Source organism: Penicillium samsonianum, assembly GCF_028829775.1.
Source record: "Penicillium samsonianum strain IBT 33392 chromosome Unknown utg000002l_segment0_segment0, whole genome shotgun sequence".
Taxonomy (NCBI): Eukaryota; Fungi; Ascomycota; class Eurotiomycetes; order Eurotiales; family Aspergillaceae; genus Penicillium; species Penicillium samsonianum.
In genome coordinates, this window is record NW_026643260.1 from 3165945 (window position 1) to 3188732 (window position 22788).

At 48.0% G+C, this 22788-nt stretch overlaps 10 protein-coding genes across 10 annotated transcripts; 4 read left to right on the top strand and 6 right to left on the bottom strand.

Annotated features, from left to right (window-relative positions):
- Window positions 1-1287: 1287 nt before the first annotated feature.
- Window positions 1288-1506, top strand: N7471_003069 (uncharacterized protein; the record flags this gene model as incomplete). Its single annotated transcript, XM_057275789.1, has 1 exon — window positions 1288-1506. The coding sequence occupies one exon, from the start codon at window positions 1288-1290 to the stop codon at window positions 1504-1506; it is 219 nt and encodes a 72-aa protein (XP_057140427.1).
- Window positions 1507-2299: 793 nt separating this feature from the next.
- Window positions 2300-2876, bottom strand: N7471_003070 (DUF1754 domain-containing protein; the record flags this gene model as incomplete). The annotated part of the gene is made up of 3 exons (XM_057275790.1): window positions 2300-2321; window positions 2399-2496; window positions 2607-2876. 3 exons carry the CDS (start codon window positions 2874-2876, stop codon window positions 2300-2302), a joined length of 390 nt encoding a protein of 129 aa, XP_057140428.1.
- A 3024-nt stretch (window positions 2877-5900) lies between these two features.
- N7471_003071 (uncharacterized protein) lies at window positions 5901-7975 on the bottom strand (the record flags this gene model as incomplete). Its single annotated transcript, XM_057275791.1, has 4 exons — window positions 5901-7416; window positions 7476-7538; window positions 7595-7811; window positions 7864-7975. 4 exons carry the CDS (start codon window positions 7973-7975, stop codon window positions 5901-5903), a joined length of 1908 nt encoding a protein of 635 aa, XP_057140429.1.
- Window positions 7976-8720: 745 nt separating this feature from the next.
- On the bottom strand, window positions 8721-9287 carry N7471_003072 (PaaI family thioesterase; the record flags this gene model as incomplete). Its single annotated transcript, XM_057275792.1, has 1 exon — window positions 8721-9287. One exon carries the CDS (start codon window positions 9285-9287, stop codon window positions 8721-8723), a length of 567 nt encoding a protein of 188 aa, XP_057140430.1.
- Window positions 9288-10024: 737 nt separating this feature from the next.
- Window positions 10025-11544, bottom strand: N7471_003073 (alpha-L-arabinofuranosidase B; the record flags this gene model as incomplete). Its single annotated transcript, XM_057275793.1, has 2 exons — window positions 10025-10857; window positions 10884-11544. 2 exons carry the CDS (start codon window positions 11542-11544, stop codon window positions 10025-10027), a joined length of 1494 nt encoding a protein of 497 aa, XP_057140431.1.
- A 2720-nt stretch (window positions 11545-14264) lies between these two features.
- N7471_003074 (uncharacterized protein) lies at window positions 14265-15489 on the top strand (the record flags this gene model as incomplete). The annotated part of the gene is made up of 2 exons (XM_057275794.1): window positions 14265-14366; window positions 14422-15489. 2 exons carry the CDS (start codon window positions 14265-14267, stop codon window positions 15487-15489), a joined length of 1170 nt encoding a protein of 389 aa, XP_057140432.1.
- A 303-nt stretch (window positions 15490-15792) lies between these two features.
- N7471_003075 (serine/threonine-protein phosphatase 2A activator) lies at window positions 15793-17052 on the bottom strand (the record flags this gene model as incomplete). The annotated part of the gene is made up of 1 exon (XM_057275795.1): window positions 15793-17052. One exon carries the CDS (start codon window positions 17050-17052, stop codon window positions 15793-15795), a length of 1260 nt encoding a protein of 419 aa, XP_057140433.1.
- A 380-nt stretch (window positions 17053-17432) lies between these two features.
- On the top strand, window positions 17433-18864 carry N7471_003076 (uncharacterized protein). The gene is made up of 2 exons (XM_057275796.1): window positions 17433-18116; window positions 18187-18864. Exons 1-2 carry the CDS (start codon window positions 17672-17674, stop codon window positions 18624-18626), a joined length of 885 nt encoding a protein of 294 aa, XP_057140434.1. The 5' UTR covers window positions 17433-17671; the 3' UTR covers window positions 18627-18864.
- Window positions 18865-19333: 469 nt separating this feature from the next.
- N7471_003077 (uncharacterized protein) lies at window positions 19334-19720 on the top strand (the record flags this gene model as incomplete). The annotated part of the gene is made up of 2 exons (XM_057275797.1): window positions 19334-19404; window positions 19465-19720. 2 exons carry the CDS (start codon window positions 19334-19336, stop codon window positions 19718-19720), a joined length of 327 nt encoding a protein of 108 aa, XP_057140435.1.
- A 545-nt stretch (window positions 19721-20265) lies between these two features.
- N7471_003078 (fungal specific transcription factor domain-containing protein) lies at window positions 20266-21548 on the bottom strand (the record flags this gene model as incomplete). The annotated part of the gene is made up of 4 exons (XM_057275798.1): window positions 20266-20426; window positions 20495-21013; window positions 21073-21341; window positions 21406-21548. The coding sequence occupies 4 exons, from the start codon at window positions 21546-21548 to the stop codon at window positions 20266-20268; spliced, it is 1092 nt and encodes a 363-aa protein (XP_057140436.1).
- Window positions 21549-22788: the final 1240 nt, after the last annotated feature.

The window sequence follows — 22788 nt, forward strand, 5'->3', positions numbered from 1 at the left end:
ATTGGGTAGCGGGATCGGCCCTCACTTAAGGCCTAACCCGGGAAATGTATACAAGGGCATCATACCCTACTCCGTACGCAGTAGGAGTATACAGTCCTGCATATGCTGTTACCGATGCAATAGCTCCACGCGGATCATCCGTCGTGCCTAGGCGGCCTTGGCTCAGGCGACTCGTCGATTTGTATTGCAGACAGTTCCCTCGCTGCAGAGGTCATAGCTCTTTTCGTCCACTTGCATGGCTTTTCTCTCTCTCTCTTCTGCATTGGATTGAGTGGTATCATTGGGCGCTATCTACTCCGTATTCTGTATGATATAGTAAAATGAAGTGCCTGGAGTACCACAATAGGAGAAATCCGGGTGAACATCTTGCCACTTTGGTGGCGCGGTAACTCGGAAGACCGATATTTGGGTTCTTTTCCAAGTCTAATTCAACTCTGGTTAGTGGTAGTAGTTAGTTAGTTATTAGTACGGGGTAGTCTAGTTAGTTGAGAGACTTTTTCATCTGTACACCTGACTCCTGAATCATCACGTGAAAATACGCCCTTGAATGCACGGGCAATTCAACATTCCGATCATTGGGCCCGAGACCAGATGCCTGGGTGATACGTCCGCGTGGGTATGCAGAGAAATCCGGTAAAGTTAAAAGAGAAAAATTTGAAAGAATCAGAAAGAAAGTGAAAAAAAAACTCTTTTAAAAAATGTTTATCTAATATAGAGTATGTTGTATACCGGTCCAGTTGAGAGATAGGGGGTCCTATTGGCCTTCCAAGGGTATACTAGTTTCTTTTAAGATCACCTAACAGGGTCGAATATTTGTAAATAATCTATAATCATCTATAATAATCTATAATAATCTCCAATATAAGACCCAATTAATTCTATTAATTTCATTAAATGCCTAAAAATCCACTTAAATCCCAAATCGCCTAGCCCCAACAGCATAACTTTCTGGTAACTCCACTTCTTGATTCCGTCACTGTCGCCTCACTGAGTCAGCCCCGTCTCTTGGTTAGAAGTCTGTTTCTTTGGCTTTCTCCCGTGTCTTCCGATCCGATTACCCTATATATAGGCTGGTCGTGCTGGCATCTTTCCCTTCCTCCCCCTTTTACTACTTTCTATCGCATTATCTCTTTCCCCGCCTCCGCACTTAAGGCGCTTAGCTCACTCTCCTCAGCGTCTCGCCTGAACTACTTCTACTCCCTATTTCTCTTTATCTCTTCCGCAGAAGTACCTCTATATCATCCCCTCTCTCCAAACCGCCTCCCTCCACCCAACAACCCAACCACAATGCCTCCCCGCAAGCCCCGTTGCAACTTCAAGGAGTGCAAGGAAGCCGCCCAGCGCATCGTCGGTGACTGCAGCTTTTGCGCCGGCCACTTCTGCTCCAAGCACCGCATGCTGGAAGCCCACTCCTGCACCGGACTGGAAGACTGCAAGAAAGAATCACACGCCCGAAATGCCGATAAGCTGAACAGCGAACGCACCGTCGTTGTCAAGGGCGTATGAGAAAGGACAACTACAATCAGGATGAGAAATACCCTGTTTCTTTCGCTTTTCTCTCGACTGAACAAAGGGGGACGGATGGCGCCATCCCCTAAGGATGGCCTGCCTAGTCTTCGTAGGCTCGGACCATCTCGCCTCCCTTCCCCCTATCTTATCTGCCCGCCTCGGCCGATCAAGTGCCATCCCTGCTAGGCTTGGCTTCGATTCGGTTCGATTCGACCCGGTTCTTCCCTTTCTTGCGTGCCTCTGCGGTGATCTTGGATTTAGCGCGGTGTTTCGTTTTATTACTCTTCCTCTGCTCTGATTTCCGGGGATTGGGATTTCGTCTTTTTGTCTGGTTGTTCGTGATCTATATCTAGATCGGATTCGGTTTTCGGCTACGGCTTTTTTTTGGGTTGAGTCTTTGCGGGATTCATTTGCATGGCGTTCTTCTCGGTGTTGACATATTATTGACATCTATTCTTTGATCTTTTGATATTTTGGTCGCTTATCTATTCCTGCCATTTCTCGCATTTTAGGCATGCCTCTTCTCTTTTCGGACCGCTAAATAGAGCTCTTCTCATTTTTAGCAATGAACTATACATATTTTTCGAAATCTTGAGCCCCTTTCTTATCGGACATATCCTTCTGGTGGAGTACCTTGGGTAGTCCATGGATCATCTCTGAAACACGGCAGATTCTTGACAGCCATTAGTACAGTTGGACAGAAAGCATTAAGTACAAGTACAGGTGTGGTATTCTTGAACTAAAATTGTGTGATCGCGCTGAAACCCATTTGAAACACCGTAGAACCCATTTAGCCCGGTCCAATCTTCGGCCTATGTAACAAGTCAGCTTATAGTCCTCCAATGCCCAAAGAAACCGAACAAAGGTATAAAGAAAAAGTAAGACATACATATCATGATGCTCACTCAGTCGACTGAGATACTTATTCAACTCCTCCACACGCTCCTTATGAGTTTTGACACCTTCGCGCTGGAGCCGCTCATGCAACTGTCCCGAAAAGTCAGTTTCTCTGTACAACAAAGCCGAAGTAGAAAGAGCCCAAGCCCGACAAAAAGATAAGGCTAAGAAAGAAAGAAAGAAAGAAAGAAAGAACATACCCGTTTTCGCCGAATCTCCTCGGCTCTCCTTTCGGCCTCAGTCTTCCCAGATGCATCCCACTCCTTCTCTCTGTCTTCCTCAGACCTCACACCCTCTTCCCTTTCATTTTCTGGCCGCTGCGTATCCGGCGTTGTCTCCGGCTTTGGCTGTGCTTCTCCCTCCTTCTTCTTCGTGCTCTTCTTCTTTTTCTTCTCTATCCGCCCTCCGCTGACTTTACTGCCCTTCAGCTTGAGCTTGCCGCCGCCGACGGAGTACTCGTCGCCCGCCATGATTGCGGCGCTGGTTTGGGGGTTGCGGTAGGTCGAGACTATTTTCAGTCTTCTCTTTTGGTGGGTGGCGTGTCACTCGTAGAGATATTGGGCCCAGGGGAGATGATAGGCGTGTGCGACGTGCGCGGCGTGCGGAGTAAGAGGGGATTGGTCGATCGGCCTTGTGTGTCGGCGGGGATGTGGTGGTTTCGTTACCCTTTTCGGATTTGGAGCGCGACGCACGACTGAGTGGATAATTGTGACTAAGCACTCACCTACACCCTTTCCCGGTGTAGGTGAGCCCACACCTATTAACAAACCCATACCTGTTAACAAAAAAATCAACATTTCAATTTTAAACCTATTTTTCAGCCACCATACCATCTGGATCTACATATCTAAATAGCTCACTATTAACATCAAGATAATCTCTATCCCCTGATGCCTCTTCTTTTTCTTTGAGAGCCTGATTCGCGCGATGCCAGTAGTCTCGAATCCTTGCGTTCCCAGCCTCATGCCGAATATCCAATTTAGATTCCTTCGTACATCGCCGATACACCTTCGAATTGCCTGCAATTGATGATAATGGACTCTTAGCAGCACCTTTTACCATGCGCTTAGATTTTTTGATAGGAATTTTGTGGCTTTGCATCCTTTTTATCGTTTGTTTTGCAAGTGCTAGGTCTTGGATAGCCTGCTTACCACCACGAATTGCACGGTCTATATGCTTTTGAAGCTTTGGAAGGTCTGGTTCATCGTTCTCGAGTATCAATTGAACCTTATTCTCAACCTTTGAGAATCTTTGATCTGAATTAGGCGGCGAATTCGTTGCCGAACTGGGAAATTCACGGTCTGGTGACGGCGTATGACCATATATCTCAAGGACTGGTTCATCTTCCCAGCCAGGATCAATTTGATCACAAACAATATGTAAATCATAAGGCCAAAGACCTGTATCTCGAAATGATGATTTAATAGTCTGTGCCTTAAAGGTGTCTTTGCGAACTGTTTTGATCATTCGAAGAAAATGTCGTTTATCATCAACATCTCCACCCCATCGTACAATCTCATTGTTCTTTTTTCGGAATTTTTGTTTAAGAACTGAGAATGGCTTGCCATCAAGAGGCTGGCATCGATGTGTTAACTTTGGTATAAACCACCAAGGTATAATGTTGAAGCTTTGGCAAATATGTTCGAATTCCGGGGTTCCATGAGACCCATGATTATCCATAACCAAAATCCTAGGTCTGCCTTTAGCGACTCGCTTTTTAGTGGCATAATGGAAATCTAATAGCCATTGAATAGCAGTTTTATCATCCGTCCAGCCTTTAGCAGTTGGTTTAATAACCCTATAGTTGGTAGGATCATCATCGCCATCGAACCAATCTTCCATTTGTTCGGAACCACGCATTAAAAACCATGGATGCATAACCCAGCCATCGGCAGAGATGCATTCAATGCCGGTAATATTCTGGCCTATTCCACCGGTCGCAATAGTCTCATATTTACGGGTGGAAGCAACATTTTCCTTGGTTCCAATACCAAGCTGAAAGCCAGTCTCATCCCAGTTGTATAGTTCATGGGCCTGGATTTTATTCTTTTTAAGAAACTGGCCAAAAACCTGGTACCAATGAACTAAATCACTGTGTAATTCAGCTTCAATCCTTGCTTTTTCCATTGGTTTTTGTGTGCGTAGAGTAATATGGGGTGGTAGGCGTTGAATGAATTGATAGCCGTACATTTTGCCAACCTGCCGGTCGGAACCACAATGTTGTAAAAGACGATTCGCAGCACCCTCAATATCGATAGCAGTTGGCGGTGTATATACTGAATTAAGGTGCTCAATCCAGCGAATAAGAGAGGCCTCTTGTGAGGAATTTAGGGCCTTTTTGGTAGCTGCACGGCCTTTTCCATTTGTTCTACCGTCCTTTCGGTTTCGAAGCTTCCACTTTGAGACGCCAAAATGAGAGGCTGCGGCCTGAATACTAGTAAATTGGCCTGATTTATAGGATTCGAGGGCATTTGAGAGAAGAATCTCTTCTTTTTCGGAGGAATTCGGCATGGTTTTGATGGTAAAAAATAGGTTTAAAATTGAAATGTTGATTTTTTTGTTAACAGGTATGGGTTTGTTAATAGGTGTGGGCTCACCTACACCGGGAAAGGGTGTAGGTGAGTGCTTAGTCACAATTAGTAATATTTGGCTTTGTGTGTGTTGTTGTGGTGTTGATCGGAAACGGAGGGTGGTTCTCTTGTCGCAGTTTGAGGTTGGATTTGGGCCAATCAGAGGCGGTGGCGGGTTGAACGGTTCACTCTATACTGCCCAGGTGTACGGAGTACACCTTCCATATCATACTACTTCTGGGGGAATAAAGGAGCTGGCTTTAGAAATCACTAATTGGTCTTCTAAGATATAAGTAGTTGAGAAAAAAAAAACCCAAAAATATTTAAGTAACATAGTATTCTTTCTACCGTAATTCATACATATAGTTCCGTAACTCCCCGACTCGATACTTCTTCCCAACAACAGACGAACCACGCAGTATATAAGTACGCGAAAAAAATTGAATTTGATCATGCACAGCGACTCCAAGCAGAAACCAGAAAATTTTCCAAGGCATCATTAAAATCAATAGGTTAGTCCCCTTCAGGCATTAATTAAGAATACCTCAACTTCCGCAAGAACTCTACTTACCCATGGTGACCCTTCTGCGCAGCACATCCTTGAATTGATAGCCCATCTCTCGTCGGTTGCCCAGTATCCCCGTACTCTAATAGCAACCCAATGACATTTAAATACCCCCAACAAGAGAGGAGAGATTGTTGAGAGGAAACATGTCATTGACATGTGGAAGCGGATAAGGCAGTTTTATGATATGCACTTCAGTGAGTGTTACAATGGTCGTTTTGTTATGACGACTCTCTGCAACGCTCCAACTAGGTGTTGACGAGATCAATGGAAATTTCAAAGCGTATTTACAATATGCTAAACAATCTGACCTACCTGCTTCGATGTTGGATCTAAGCATTTCATCAAACCGGTTCAATCTAGAGTTTCGAGGACTCGCTCAAAGACCGATGCCCAAATACCACCTTCGCCGGCAATTCAACACCCCAAGCGATCTTGCAATCCAACCGTGTATGTTCATCACTCCCCGAAGTCGAATCGAAGGCCTGATACGGCTTGACAATATCCCGGTAGACAAACTCACCCACACCACCCTCACCTAACAGAATCCATCTACGAGCCGTTTCCATTGGGGCCTCATCCCCATCACGCTCCCCATCCAAAGTCAGGAGAGCCCCAGCAAGAATCCAGGCAAAGGTAAACATAATTCTCCGGGCATCAGCCAGCAACGCAGCCTGTGGACGAGTAGATGTCACACGAGAAAGGAAGGAAGTCAGAGCCTGTTTCAATGCACCCGTGAGAGACGGTGTGCGGATCAAAGACACAACACGACCGAGCCAACCTGCCAAAACAGACAGGTTATCCTTTTTCATGAGGAAGCGGACGAGTTCACTAGCCAGGACATTCGTAGTACCCTCCCAGATCGGATAGACGGCTGCACTACGGAGGAGACGCGAAATGTTGAACTCAGGCTCATCCGGTTCATCAATGTATCCGACTCCACCCATCGCTTCCTGGCATTCTTGGACACCTACCATCGACATCTTGCTAACGACACCCTTGCATGTGGCGGTTAGGACCCGGAAGACGACTTTTGCTTCGGCAAGATCCTTGGGCATGTGTGCATGTCTCGCGGAGCTAGACGGATTTTCAATCAATCCCATCACTGCAATTGTGAGAAAGGCCAGATTTATAGCGCCGCGATGCTTGACCTCCACATCAGCAAGGAGGCGCAGATGCATCGGAATCAACCATAATGGCTCGCCGACAGTAGTCCGTGACTTGGCGAAATTCTTCGTAATGCTAATAGCACGACGCCAGGTTGATAATGTTCCAAGAAGCGTCTGAATGCGGGTGGTATTCAATAGTGGAGCAATAGTCTGAATGCCCTGATCGATCTCACCGACGAGGTGAGCGCGCATGCCCTTCAGTTCCAGTTCAGCTGTGGGTAATTCCTTGGTACCAAGCTTGTTCTTCAGGCGGTGGATGCGCACGCCATTGGATACTTCTTCTGGCTTTCCATCAGCTCCGATAGACATCTTCCGTAAGGGCGCAATAAATGTGCTCAGTTTGCCGGATTCTGTCTTAGCTAAGAGAAATGCGACATTGGCGTCTGTCGCGGAGGAAAAGAACTTGAATCCGCTGATCAGGTAGTCGCCTTCGGAAAGGACGTCAGATGTTTTCGACCCTTGTGGCAAGGGTGCGAAGGTGGCCCATGTTTCTGTGTTTTGAACGTCGCTCCCGCCTGCTCTTTCCGTCATCCATTGGCCGGATGTCCAGTAGTCGTCTCCTCTGGAGGTCAGTTTCCGAAACACAGTGTGCAAAATATGGTCATTCGGCAGATCCTTGAGGCGCTGTGACAATACAAATGCCGCTCCATCGGACATGCTCATCGGACATCTGTACATGGACGACGAGGGGGCGTATAGATACACACTTTGGGTCCGGTAGTTAGTACTCACTCTCATGAAACAAGACAAGGAACTGTAACGTACGCAGCATATTGAACAGTGCGTCTATGAACGCCGTATGTGTGGTCGTATCCCAGCGAAACAACCCTAAAACATTCGGTATCAGTGTCAAATGCATATCAAGAACTAGACGAACGACTAACCCATGCTTAGCCCCCCACTTTCCTAACTGCTTCCAGCCATCAGCCGTAATCAGTTTGTCGTACCCATACCGCTGGCCCCAGACATTGTACTTCTTCACATATGGGAGGTTAGCCTCTGCGTCGGAGTTCCATGCAAAGACTTGGGGCGAAACAGCCTCCTCGCCAAATTGAGCGAGGTGGGGTTCAACCAACTTGAGGGTCTCTGCTGGAAGGTACCCTATTGTCTTCGGGTTAGATTGAATAAAAGGTGGTAGATGCACTGAACTTACATCCTAGCATTCGTTGTAAGCTGATATCGGAAGTGTAGCTATTCGGCAACGTCCCAAGCTGGGTGAATGTTCCGGACTCTGCGGCTGCAGGAACTCGAGACTGGGTAGCCATGTTTCTAATGTAGATAAATGCAAGAGGCGTTCGAGAAATATTTAAAACGTGGACAGATATCGATGGATTTATATAGCTGTTTGTTGTCATCAACCGCGGTCTTTGATTGAATAACCGAGCAGTTGGTTGTTCCCTGTCATAGTTCTTGACTGGACCGCAAAATCACCGAGGAACTTGGTTGATGGATGTCGACCATACCTGTTGATTAAGCCCCGCAAAATCGCCGAGACCAGCAGTTAGTAGCAAGTCCACAAGCATCTCCGTGCGGGGAAGCTGCTTCTTGACCACGCCCCTTCGGGATCGCCCAGCCTGGGGGGTTGCTAAGCGTCCCAAGGTAGAAATAATAATCATGATGGCTTGCAAGTTAGGTAACGAAAAGACTTAATGACCATGTGTCCGTGCTGGGAGCAAGGTATAGACTTGTTGATTCTAACCGAGGTAGACACCAAACGTCTTGATTTCTGCCTTCTCTTTTTAATGTAGTTGGCTGTATATATATATCGTGTTTACTAGCAAAATGTTATATTTTACCTCGCCTTTTAAGCCGCAGGGATCTAGTATGTATCTGATATATCACAAACTCTCTGGCCAATGATCCCTAACACAAGAAAAGACGTTGGTTATAAATCCGCTATGAATAGGTATCGTTTGGCCATGATCGATAATACGTAGATTGATTCTCCAAATAAATCGTTTTGGCACGGCCAGTCAACCCTTGGGGATCTATTCATCTTGTAGAATTTCACTAGATTTTTGCACTCCCCTTGACAAAAATCCCATCTGCAGTCGCGTGGATCTCGCCGGTGCTGCTTTCGATCTGCGAACGACCCCAAACTTTCCTCCCCTCCATCTTTGTGATCCAGGAACGTGCCATAATCGTCTCCGGTGTTTTAATAGCTTTCTTATATGTAATGTTCAGCGCAACCGTATATCCTGGCCTCCCATCAGGCATCGCACTCCTGACGAGAGCACCCAGTGCACTATCTAACACGGTGGCAATGGCTCCACCGTGAAAGATATTCGGATGTTCGTTTAGCCCCGTGCCTAACGTATGAAATCTGCGGATCTCGCCCCTGCAGCCTTCTGTGGCAGAATGTTGTCGATACAAAGTGAGCACATGCGGAAGCGTGTCCTTAGTGAACCATGTCTTGCCGAGTAGCGTGTGTCCGTGGTCTGGCGTAGCTTCTCGGGGTTTGTCAACAGGCAGAAAGCTTGGATCGCATAGGTGAGGGCGACACCAGGCAATTGACATAAAATGGTTGATTTCGGTTTTTATCGCAGCAGCAACAGCGTCGTCATGTTGTGACTTCATTGTAGTCCACTCTGTTCGGCGTATCGGGCGAGGTCAGGGTACGATTTCTTGCTTGTTCCTTGTTTTGCTTTCGAAATCGCCTATTTTGGAGGGAAGAGTAATTCCGGTAGGGCAGGCGTGGCTCCTCTTCGAGCCGATCCCGCTACTTTGCCTCTTGAAAAATGGTGGGTGGTGTTTTAGCTCTTTATCATAATCAGTGTGGTAGAGGAATGGTCATGGTTAAGTACCAAGAGTTCTGAGCTTCGGCTTACTTTCTTACGCAACGTACCTAAATCTCAGCGGCCTAGACTGCAGCATACCTGCAAAAGCAAATAATAAATTACCACAGAAAAAGTAGTACCCTTTGCGAAACAAAATACGGCGTATTTTACCACTAGACCATAACAAAAACCAAGGTTCCTGTTTAGGGCGAGGGCCTAGTGGGGCCATATCTGATCTATTTCTTGTTTGACACCCTTCAAGGTCTTCACTTCTAAAATTAGATACGGGGACATCACTTTTCCTGCAAAGCGCGAAACATTTGATATTGTCTTCTCACTCTGCAACCTCTCAGCAAGCAGACCTCCAACGGACTCTATTCAATCAGATGGCAACACAGATAGAAAAACCATTGTGCTCTCTTACATCCTCTAAACTTTCGACTTGTCAATGGCAGGATTATTGACGTCAATAATACTGGATATAAATCTCTGTTCCAGCAGATATCTCCCCCTTGCCTATGAAATATGCAAGGTATCTCAAGCAAAGCCAGTGCTGATCACCCAGCTCACGTCATCGTTGAAAGAAGTGGCGGAGTCGAACGTGTGGACACCGCCGTTGCTCGCAATATAAAGCACGTTCTCGTAGTGGCGGAAGTAGCGAGTGGGATAGCTCCAGGATCTAATCGAGCTGCCCTGGCCATTTAGGCCGGTCTGCGGGCAGAATGTGGCATCTTCGTAGAGTGACTTCGTGCCGTCGTTGGCGGCAAGTAAGAGCGCGAAGTTATAGTGCCTGATGAAGCTCCCAGGGGTATCGACGGACTCGAACGAGAAGCAAGCGCTATTGGCAAGACCTGCGCGAACCGTCCAGCTAGCCTGCTGCTTGAGGGCGGTGGTGCTGGATGACGAGACAACCTGAGTATTGATGGTCGTGCCGGTGTGTGCGATGTAGCGCGTCGTGTAGCCGGACGTGGTAGCCCGCAGCGAGATTGATGAACCGACAGTGAGCGCGGTTCCGCTAGTCAGCGACGTGGTAGCATACTTCGCCGCTACGATATTAGCCTGCACAGAGTTCTCGGTGGCATCGGTCGGGTAGCCGGAAGTCATCACGCCCTCGTAGAACGTGCCCTGGGCGCCGTTGCTGTTGTCGCCGCCGATGCCAAGGATGATGGCACCCTCTTTGCTCATCGGGTTGTATCCAGATACGCTTGGACGCGCGCCGCTGTAGTATGTTGATAGGGAACCGGACGCAGCATTTCCACCGCGAATGGCCCATTTGTTTGGCCCTCCCTTGAGAACCGCATTGACAAAACGGTAGGACAACGACGGGTCGCCGGCGTTGTTGGCGGGGAAGAGCCAGAGAACAGGCCGTTCTCAAGGTCAGCCATGATCCAAGGACCACTCCCAGCGCCGGAGCCCCAGCCGGTGTTGTCACCATAGTAGATGGCCTCCATGTGGCCGTTGCCCGTATCGGTACTGCTGACCTCAGCATTGCCATAGTCGAAGCAGCAGGCACCGTTGTAGTGGGTTCCATCAAGCACTGCATACATTCCCTCCGCTGCATCCCCTATCGCCGTGCCGCTGGCGGCATTGTTGCTGTAGCCGGTGCCGGGAGACATGAACACGCCGTATGCCTTCTGGCCGTTCAGCGTGACTGGTGCGCCAATCGCGCTGGCCAGGTTATCGTAGCCATTAGCTTCAGGGCCTTTGAAGCCGCCCGGTGGAGCCTGCTTGAGGTGATTACCGCGGCCAGACTGGTCATAAATGATCGTGATTAAGCAGGTTGTGCTTGAACAGAATGTGTCCTGGGCTGCGGCATTCGCAACCCCACCAGCGGAAAGCGGCGAGATATCGGTCGTGGTACCATCGGAGCCACGTTTGACCTGGTAGAGTGCGCCGGTGTAGGCATTGTACAGGGCCCGAGTGGTGCTGTGCGCGGCGATGCAGGGCGTGTTGCCGGAGGCGTATATATCACAGGGCCCAGCTTCAACAAGCGTACCAGTGGCAGCAAGGCTTAGAACCAGTACGCAGAAGCGTTCGAAGCTTCGTCGTGAGAACATGTTTGATCACCCTTGGAACAGTAGTTCAGTTAACCAAGGAGGAGATGCTTCAATGGGCATTGAGGAGAAAAAAGTAGGGCCTTACGCCGTGCAGTGTCCGGCCTTCATATTTATATTATTCAATTCATCAGTCAAGAAGCCATTTTCTAGATCAGTAGCAGGGGGTACTAAAGTGGCGGTAATTCTCCTCCAATAATTCTAGTGGAGACGCATTGTTTACTTGATAGTATAGATGAATGGTGCTCTTCACAAACCCGGTTAATACCAATAGCAGATTTAAGCGACGCTACCCATAGACCTACCAATAGGTGAATTGAATGGCGTAATTTCTAGCTTGTTACTTAGTGGGACGGAAGGTATTGTTCCGCCCCTGATGCTAGTGAGAAGCCCTACAAATGTCACGAGTATAGCCCCTGGAAGTTGTTTTGAGTGCACCCCGCATCATAGTAGCATTAAGCTTGTGCCACCGGGATTTTCCCCTTTCCTCATGGCGCAATTAACCGAACTGAATTGAATAAATATGGCTTGTGATTTACCTGCAAACAGACAAGCCTAGCTAGCGTAGGATTGTGGCGTCCAAGTAGTCCACTGAAGTTTAGTTTAGTGCCCTGAAGATGCGGGGCCCCGGACGAGGGGTATTTATACCATTTAATGAAGGCAAGAGATCGATATTTATGCCGAGCATACTTGGGTGTGGCTCAAAAAAGCTTAGACTTGACGATTGATGGAATCTAATCATATGATCTAGTTCTACCCACCTCTTGTCAAGTCCGATGCGAAATACATTGCTGTTGGCGGCCCGGCTATCCCGGTCGTGCCTGAGCCCAATTTCAACTGCACGGCATTAAACAAACCGCAGGTCCAATGCCGATCGTTTGTGAGTTGAGCCGGATTATGCCGAGGATAAATGTGCGTTCCTGGGACTGTACGGTGAAGTACCTTTGTTAGGGCAACCAAATACTGTTGTCTCGGGATCTCTCCGAGAAGATCACCGCAAGTGTCTCATGTCACTTATCGGCTCGAAATACTTTTCCCGGTCCAGGACTAGCTAGCGTGATAAATCTCCGGTGGGGGGGGGGGGGGGCGATTTCTTTCTTCAGAATCCAAGTCTGCAAAGGTGGCGGGCTCAGCAGGGTAGCGTGTTGTGTGTCTTGAAAGCGCGGGGGCTTATCACCGTGCTCTCTCCCATTTACAGAGCTAGGGCGATATCGGGAAGACACCGAAAGAAATGTTGCTATAGAAAGCTCTGGACAATTAAGTGAGAATCGTGGTATAAACCGACGATAAAAATTATAGAATCAAATAAAGACTTAGATCTCTCGGTAGCTTGTATCCTCAGCAACCGCAGCAGCCGCATTGTGTTCTTCAGGCGCCAAACCCACAGGATACATTTAGGCAGCCAACAGAGCTACAGGATACCCTTAACCACTGATGCTGACTCCATTGCCCCACGCGCAACCTCATGAACAGGGTTGGAATATGTCCCATATAATTGATGGTGACTCGGACAGTTAACCGTGGGCGAGGCTGGGTTGTGATTGGACATCTTTTGGGGTGTTTTGGAAGTTTTCAATAATTCACTATCTCTCGTATTTTACAACTACTCTCGGTCAACACTAGACTCTCTAGGCATGCAAATTGAATAACAGTCACAGATCAAAAGCTCCAAGACCGAGTCATATCCAAAAACGGTTCGAATCTGTGGTCCCTTTGTAGCTACCGAAGTATTCGAGCTATTCAAAGAAAAGATTCGAACAACTTCGGGTCAGCTCTGTATAAACAGAAAGAAACCTATAGAAAAAAAAGAAGTCGGTCTCCTCGTATTTCCAAAATGCTGTGGGGCTCAAGAGGGTTATTTGCTAGGATATTTAGTAAATGTTACTTTATAAGAGGTTAGTGAGAGAATGTATGACTATAGATAAGTATTGCTAGGAGTATACTACCTAGTAAGAATGTAATGGGTTAAGGAGTTTAGGGCCCCCGTCATTTGTTTTGCGTTCTAAATAATGCACAATCATAGAATTAAACAGTCATTTTGATTACACCAGGTTTCACGTGGATAGGGTGCTGCATTTTATCAAGGTAGTCTCTTTAGCAGTCGGCCTCTTATAGATCTCACTCAGTAAGCGAAATATATTGTGGTGGCGGAGTAAGACGTGGGGAATGGTACCTGAGAAATGATGGGGCATTCAAGGTCAGTAAGCAGACATACCTGGATAATAACAGTTGGCTCTAGATCATTCAACATGTCCAAGTACAATTTTTGATTGTAATTAGAATATATCAGAGTCTGGAAAACGCGAATGTCCTGAAGAAACGGGAATGCCGAACGCCGCCGCCGCTTACCTCTGCCAGTTACCCAATTAGTATATGAGGGAAGCGGGGATTTATCGGCTTCCAAGGCTTTCTTGTCACTGAGCTTTGAAGGAATTCGACTAAAAATCTGACGCTTGCATCCCTTTACCCTAGCGGCCGTCGGACAATTATCGGATTAGACGCCACAAAATGAAATACGACTACGAAGATATATACTGACAATGCCAAGGCAACGCCCATAAACGTTCAGACTTTCAAGCCGACAACAATCCTGACATGAATGGTTGATACAATCGACCTGAAATCATGGGGAAATACATGTATAAAAGGGATATGTTTCCCTCGATTCTAAGAGCCGAGCAGCTTATATTTAGTCTCTAGACTGTTGAGAAAGTACACCCAAGATGAAGGCAGTCTCTATTCTGACCCTGGCAGGTCTGCTGTCGTCAGTCAATGCTCATGGATACCTGACCATTCCTTCAAGTCGTACTCGGCTTGGATTCGAGGTAAGATGTCAGATGATGAATTCATGGATGTAATGTACTAGACTGATCTTATTAGGCTGGCATTGATACCTGCCCTGAATGCTCCATCCTTGAACCAGTCACTGCATGGCCTGACCTGGAAGGACCCCAAGTTGGCCGAAGTGGACCATGTGGTTACAATGCCCGAGTTAGTGTTGACTACAACCAGCCTGGCGCTCACTGGGGCAACTCTGTCGTTGCCACATATACTGCAAACCAGATCGTCGAAGTGCAATGGTGTGTCGACCACAATGGCGACCATGGTGGCATGTTTACCTACGGTATCTGCCAGAATCAGACTCTAGTCGACTTGTTCCTGGACCCAAACTATCTTCCCACCAATGCCGAGAAACAAGCTGCCGAAGACTGTTTCCTAGAGGGTGAATTGAAATGTACAGATGTTCCTGGACAGACCTGTGGCTACAGCCCTGACTGCACCTCTGACCAACCATGCTGGCGCAATGACTGGTTCACTTGCAATGCATTCAATGCCGACAGCAACCGCGGCTGTCAGGGCGTGGATGGCGCTCCATTAAACTCCTGCAAGACAACTATCGCTGGTGGTTACACCGTTACGAAGAAAATCAAAATCCCAGAATACGACTCGGCCCACACTCTACTACGCTTCCGGTGGAACTCCTTCCAGACAGCCCAGGCTTATCTTCACTGTGCTGATATTGCCATTGGGGGTACGGGGTCAGGATCGACTTCAACCACCAGCTCTACGACGAGCAAGACCAGCACCGCCACAACTTCCACAACAACTACCACAGCATGTGCGACTACTGCCACCACCGTCCCGGTCACTTTCAAGGAGCTAGTGACCACGACGTATGGTCAGAATGTCTTCGTTACCGGGTCAATCAGCCAGTTGGGCTCTTGGTCTACCTCGTCGGCGATTGCTCTATCTGCAGGCTCATACACAACGTCTAACCCATTGTGGACTGCCAGTATTGATCTCCCCGCTGGTACCACTTTTGAGTACAAGTTCTTCAAGAAAGGGTCGGACGGTAGCATTACCTGGGAAAGTGATCCTAACAGGAGCTATACTGTACCAACTGGCTGCTCTGGAATTACAGGCACTGCAAGTGCAACGTGGCGGTAGATGCAACACCATGGAAAGAGAGATTAGGTGGTTTGGTAGCCTGTTGTGCCGAATATGTACATAATGGTATTAAAGATTGAAATCGACAGGACTTGATCAATTTGGCTGTACCTACCAGAATGAGATTGATATCGTGACTATGACTAGCGAACAGCTATTGTATACTGAGGATACTGACAGGTATATACTAAGGCAGTAAGTAGTAGGAGTAGAAAGAAATCACTATCAGTTTTGTCATTTTCTAATATGGTATTCATGTTGATTCATTATTTTGTTGGCATGCCTAAATTCCCATCTGCGACGTTAATCGAAAGGAATTGGGCGCAGGTTCGATCCGCCCATACGCTTACGCATCTCAGCACCTGCAGCCACGGTACTGGGTACCTTGATGCCGCAGCAATCACCGAACCAGTCTGCGCTCTCATGAGGATGGTCGTGGCCATGGGCATGGTCATGACCGTCATTCTCGGCACCTCCCTCAGAAGGATCGGTCATGCCTTCCGAAGCAGGCAGAAGACTTCCGAACAAGAAATGTTGCATAATAGGAAGCTTTCCCAGCACTTCCTTAACAAACATCTTCTTCATGCCACTCTCAACCTTGGTCCAATTCTTGGAACCAGAGATATCATCCAGCATAGGGCTATGCCACCGCAGCCCCTTCACAGTCTTGACACTTTCGACCCACCGGACCTGATCCAGATAGAGATAATTATCGCCCTCCTCGTCCAAAGTAGCCGTGTTGTGAATACTGAGCGGAGTGATATACGGGTGCCCGACAAGCTGACTAGCTCCGAACAAGAACGGCAGGAAATGGTAGTCATCCAGACCCCAGACACCGTGCGATCCAGCAGGCTCAAGGTAGTAGGCTGACTGGATCTCGCGCATGAGATGCATGTACTCGACATAGACCTTGATCACGACGGCGGGGAAGTCGCTGGCGGGAAGAAGACCAAGCTGGTACAGGCATAGCAGCCACATCATGAAGTTGAGTTCGTGGCCGGAGCCGTAGTCAATACGCTCTCGTGAGCCCAGGCAGTTGATTAGATATGTCGAAGCTTCTTCGGTTGCGCCAGCGTCTTTCAGCCCGAGAATGTTGGTGTGCCATGATGTGCTCTGGGCGCTTACGTCGTCGCACAATGCTCGGAAGGTGGGGTTGCCGAATCGGGATCCACCCTGATCGATTGGTGGGTTTTTGGCTAGGAGGGAGCGTATCTGAGTGACGATTGAGAGGACCTTGGAGATGGATTCGGATTGAGGTTTTTTCTGGAGGTCGGTGATAGAATGCCCCCGCACAGAATCAGTTAGCCCGAAGACAAAGGCGAGGACAAGTTTGTGGGTCGGTGATGAAAGGAAGAGTTCATGGTCTTTAGGGGATAGGATGCGGCGGATTGGTTGCCGGTACTGGTGGGCGGAGAGGTCTGGGGGCGAAGGGAGAGGAGGGGTTGTTGGAGTTAGGTCTCGGGGATTGGGGTTTCCCCTGCGGGTATTTGACCGTAACTCAGAGAGCTTTTTGGAGAGATCGACCTTCCCCGTAGGAGATGGTAAAGATGCCTGTGATGCCATTCTGTTGGTTGAGTGAGGGGGAAGGATGGAATCGATAAGTCGGCGATAAGTCGATAAAGAGCATAAAGCTGCACTGACCGCCTGCCTTAAACAGAAAATGACATAATTCGCCAGTTGGGGGGGGGGGGGGGGGGATAATGAGGTATTAGTTTATAAAATCATATGTGAAAATCAAAGCAGATCCCTGACCAGAATTAACTAACTACATTGGACATCCATATCAAGATGTCAAAGCTTTATAAGTTGCACTGCACATCGGACAAAGGCTTGGCCCAAGTGGGTTAGAGTGGAGCATGTGATCGTTTCCCCGGATTGGTCAGGTGACTGGGAGATCATCACATTATTACACGCTTTTGCTCGAGGTCACATTATATGCCACATGATGGCCACAGCACCCTGAGAAGAGGAGCAGACAAAGGAAATTCAGATAGCAAGGCTTTAACATAACATACACAGCCATTGCTTTCCATTACCGTGAACATCTTGTCTCAAACAGCTACTTTTCATCCTCTGTTGACCTAGAAGAACTCGGCGCTTCAGACCTGCATAAACTTGGTCCCTGGCGACCTCGTATTGGATAATATTCCCCAGTGACAGATCAGCGGACGAGCACGCCATAATGAGCACATTCGACTCATCGGCACCGCCCCCGACAGGTCCCAGGGCCTCTGGAGGAGCCAAAAACAACCACTCATCGTCACGCTCGCCTACAGATTCAGCCCTGTCATCGTCCTTCGGCAGCACCCGGTCCCACTCAAGCTCCTCGTCCCAAAACAATGCACGTAACCAGAACCCAGTCTTGACCTCATCCCCATCCACCGAGTTCACCCCAATCAACACAGCCGGTCCCGCGGGGCGCAACTATCAGTCCACAGAGCAAGCAGCCGCCTCCCAGCCAAAGGACCTCCAACCAAACAACGCGAACCACGACAATGGCAACCAACCAACAACACAAGAATCGACTTCCAAGCCCCAGCAGTCCTGGTATGCCCGATTCGCAGATCGATACGGCAGTCTCGAGCTAGAGAACAAAGGCAGTGTAGCCCGCGACCACCTCGCATTAGGTACGCTATGCGCAATCTACCTTGAAAACCCCCGTATAGACCCCTCTGACATTCACTCCCTTTCGAACAGAACGAACCTTCCTAGCCTGGATGCGCACCTCCCTAGCCTTCGCCTCAATCGGCATCGCAGTAACGCAACTCTTCCGCCTGAACACCGCCTCCTCAAACACACACGCAAACTTCTTCGACCCAACATCCGGCTCACAACCGGGCATCCTCCCACCACACCTCGCCTCGTCTGGCTACGATTCAGCCGAGTTTCACGCCTCCTCTGCGTCCAACCGTCTCCGTAGCGTGGGCAAGCCTCTCGGCTCGACTTTCATCGGCGTGTCAATCCTTATCCTTGTTGTTGGCTTCCACCGCTACTTCCAGAGCCAGTATTGGATTATTCGGGGGAAGTTCCCTGCTAGTCGGGGCAGTGTGGCACTTACGGCGTTAGTGGCTGCTTCGCTGATTATTGCTACTCTTGCGGTTATATTGGCGGTTTCGCCGGGGGCTATTGAGACTTAGTTTGGGGATTGCTTGCCGACTAGTCTTTTCTTTTCTCTCCTTTGTGCTCTTTACGTTACGCTTTCTGTTGTGATAGTCCTCATTTGTTTCGTTGCGTTTTGCGCGGGGCATTTTTGCATTTTCGGATTTCTTGAATTTATACATACGTTTCTGCCCAGGAAAATATGGGTTTGCGAAGAGAGGGAGGTGCAGGTACATATGGGTATGCTTTTTTTTGTCTCGGTATACTGTTGCTGACGATAGATTGTACGCAATCATGATCATGAGTTCAACCATACCTACATATGTAGCAGTATATACTGGATTTTAGGCCGCGGTCGCGATTTTCCCGATCGGGGTGCCGCCGCTTTATGAGGGTGCTCAGGGTGTGCACAGTCAGCACTCAGGTCGTGCTCACTGAACGCACGGACATGCTCACTTTCTCGCCTGAAATTCAAGGCAGAGAGAGATAGAAGAGTTTATCCACATGACATGTGGATCACTTATCAGCCATCTATTCTGTGCATGCTAGCGCCAGCAACTAAAAATCCATCTAACATTAACCATCGTTTTTGTTGATTGCCCCTGCCCCAGAAAGATTTTTTCCTCATATGACCCCCGAGAGATAATGACGTGTGAAATTATATGGCTTGAGCCTTTTGCCCAATTCCAGCTATGGCCAGGATTATTTTCATGAGGGCCTTACCAACTCCGACCCCTCGAACAAAATGCAAGGTGTCACCAACGAGGCACCCCTAGCACCGAAAATGAAAGCGATCGATGTTGTGTTGATGGATCTGTAGATGCCTGAAATGGATGGATATGAAGCCACTTCACGTATTCTCCAAATGGTTAACAGTAATCGTGATCAACACGCTGCCTTTGACCCCAACCGTCACAGCCCCGACTGCATGGAAATGGATTCAATCCCTAATACCTACTATGCGCTACCACCCCTAACGGTCATCGCCGTCAGTACAGACGTCACGGACGAAGCACTGAACCGTGCTTCCAGGGTTGGAATCAAAGGCTACATAACGAAACCCTACAAACTTTTAGACCTTGAACGACTGATTCTTGAATTCTGTGGCGGTGCTGGCAAGCCCGTTATCTGATTTTCAGTAAAGCGGGAACGCCGTTAGACGATGACATGTTTTTCTAGATTTCACACCAAGACCATTATATACCCGTTGGTATGGATCTTTTGTTCCTGTACCAGTCCTTCTATTTATTGCACTGCACATTGGTCATATTGAGATGGACGATGCAATGGCTTAGCGGGAAAATCTGCTGTTGCTCATTTGCACCTTATTTCAATCTTCACTTCGTTTTTACTGCCATATACCATGATCAGCATTTTGATCCCTATTATGTTTATTGTCCCCATTCTGGATATAATGATTCCAAGGCTCCAAGTTAGTTATTAGCCCGGTGCTCGGCGTTATGAGAGAGTGGTATAGCCTTCAGGCCAAAGCAACCTTCCATCCCCGTGGGATAGAGTAGCTGCAACCTTGGAGCGATGGACCGTGGCAATTATCCTAATCTAGCTTATTGTGTCAAGTAATTATATTTTCTACTCGGTAGAAAAGGGGGAATGCTCGAAGAACCTCTTGTTCAAGATAAGAGGAAAAAGGTACAAATTATTGCTCATCGTGTTTGTTCAAGACAAGGGGAAATAGCCAGGATTGCTCTCGAATTCCCATGATACCAAACCAGGCATTCCAAGATCCCATATCCAATCCATATTCATGCCGGGGTCCACATCATTATTTTCATCAACAAGTTGGGGATCATTTGTTTCCCATCTTTGAGCGGATGTTCCTGGTTTCGTTGAATTATCAACTTAGCTTGTTAGAGTTCTCACCAGGCGGGCAACTAGAAGAACCTACCGGTGGGTGTGTTTATACCACAGTCTTGGCTTCCAAACCTTTCTCTCCACAGCCACAAAGAATCATGCAGAATACTTGCTGAAGACCTGGTTGTGAGGCTAATTCGGGGCTCTTCTTCCGGTCTTCGATAACGCTGACTCTGAATGCTCCAGAGCTGAGCCAAAATCTTTGAGGACCTCCCAGGGAGATCGTTATCTTCCACGGACGAATGGCGAATCAAAGATAGTGCGGAATTGAAAGTTCTTTTGCCACTTTCGATGTCCACAAGATTGGAGTAGCTTGAATTTATAACCTTGAGCATCACAAGAGCAGACAATATCGTTAGGCGATAGAAGGCGGCCGGAGAGTACTTCATCAAATTTGTTGCCTTATCGGCCTCTCGAACTTTGGAGATCAAGGCCTCAGATGTATTATATGCCCTCAATAGACCTGCTCGGCGTATCTCTAGGGAGCAGATATCAAGAAAGTAGAATGTTCGAAGCTCTAGGCCGACCCCATCGAGAAGTATTCGATTGACAGCTGGGACCTCGTCAGGCAACTATCCGACCATCAAAGGTAGTTGGAAATGAACCACTCACGGGAAAGCTTCTGTTCCATCTCACGAGCCAAACCGTTGTAATCCTGTTCCAGTAAAACCAGCAAAGAGGTGCCTTCACCGGGAGCTGGAAGTCCAGTTGGAGACTGTCGATTCCCAGACATGGCGGTACTCACGCGAGCCGCAAAACGATAAATTATCACCTGATGCCTTAAATCATCTGGCATCGAGTATGGACTTTTGGCATCGCAGACACGGTCAATAGTCCAGTCGAAAGGAACAGTTAGAGGTTGACCGACCGCCAAAGAGATACTGATGAATACTATTGTTCAGATCTCAAAAATCCTTCCAGTTTCTGGCTTGTTGAGCGACCTACCTTTTTGCGGCGATATAGCAAACGGACCAGGTTCTCACAGCTTCCTGAATCCCACTGGGATTTAGTTTCCATTTGTTGCGTGAGAAATCCTGTATCACTTCTGGACGATGCAGACCAAGCTGTGAAGCGGCAGTTTGTGCCATAGTCACCAACTTATAGGAAACATCAGTCCACATAGAAGATGTGGGAAATGGCCACATAGATATGACAAGAATCGCTTGGATTGTATGACAAGACTGGGCGGAAGCAGAGATTGAACTCCAGAGGAGCTTGAGGACCGGTGAAGATAGACTAATAATCAGACTTGGTTCGTTTTCAAATCGACGAGATGCTACGCTGATAATAGCCCAAAATAACGTGGGGCTGCGTAGGTAACATTCGTCGGGAGAGAGATTTGCATCTAGGAGTTGAAGGTATGGGTGGTAATGTTCGAAGAATCTGTCTGTCAATCAGTCAAGTTGTGCTTTGTTGGAGTTCCACAATTCACATTGAAAACAACTCATCGATTTGTTGTTGTTTAACTGTAATCAAATCAAGGGTTCTGTCACTGGTTGCTGGTGTGAAAACAGGAGAAGCTGAAATGGGTCGCAGGGGTTCTCTTCTATCATCTGCTGATGGTGGTTCCCCCAAGATTGGTGGGAGCCTTGATGGTTCCTCTGAACGGGGATCCCAAGATATACCGCTCACGTCCGGAGGGACAGGAATTTGATTACCCGTGGAAATAGCTTCAGTATTCTGGCTCAGTGATTTATTCAGCTGGGCTGGCCCATCTGCCACTTCAGGCGAATCAGGCTGGGTCTGCTCAGCCTGAGCGATAGAAGCGCGGAGTTGTTCTAACTGCTTTTCCAATTCCTCGAATTTACTGCAAACATTATCAGCCCTCTATGCATCCAATTCTTCCATCTAGGGAGACATTGCTGGGAATAAGGTAGTCATCATACCGCCCCTTGTTCACTCTCTTAAATCGGGTATCTACATGGCACTCCTGTCTCATCCGACGGCACCTTGAGCAAGGCCCTGATTTCGTACCATCGCAGCGTAACTGTTAAGAGAATACAAAACACTGTCAGAGGTTGTCAAATTCGACCTCCATCCGGGAGTTTGTTTGGCTACCTTGGCCTGTCGGCATGGTTTGCAGGCGACATGTTTCTCTCTTTGCGCCCAACGCCTGCTCCCTCATTACTTTGCACTTGCCGAGATGGCGCGAGAGTCTGCAACCTTGGCTCTCTTTGCCCCGTTGTAGACGGCGATGCTGGATAGTTCGATTTCATGATGAATAATAATCATTTCAAAATTTATCGGTAGAGCGAGTGCAGCGCTCTGATGAGAGCCTAGGAGTGGTGCTAGTATGCTTCTGGCGTTGTGGATTTCGAGGTGCTGGAA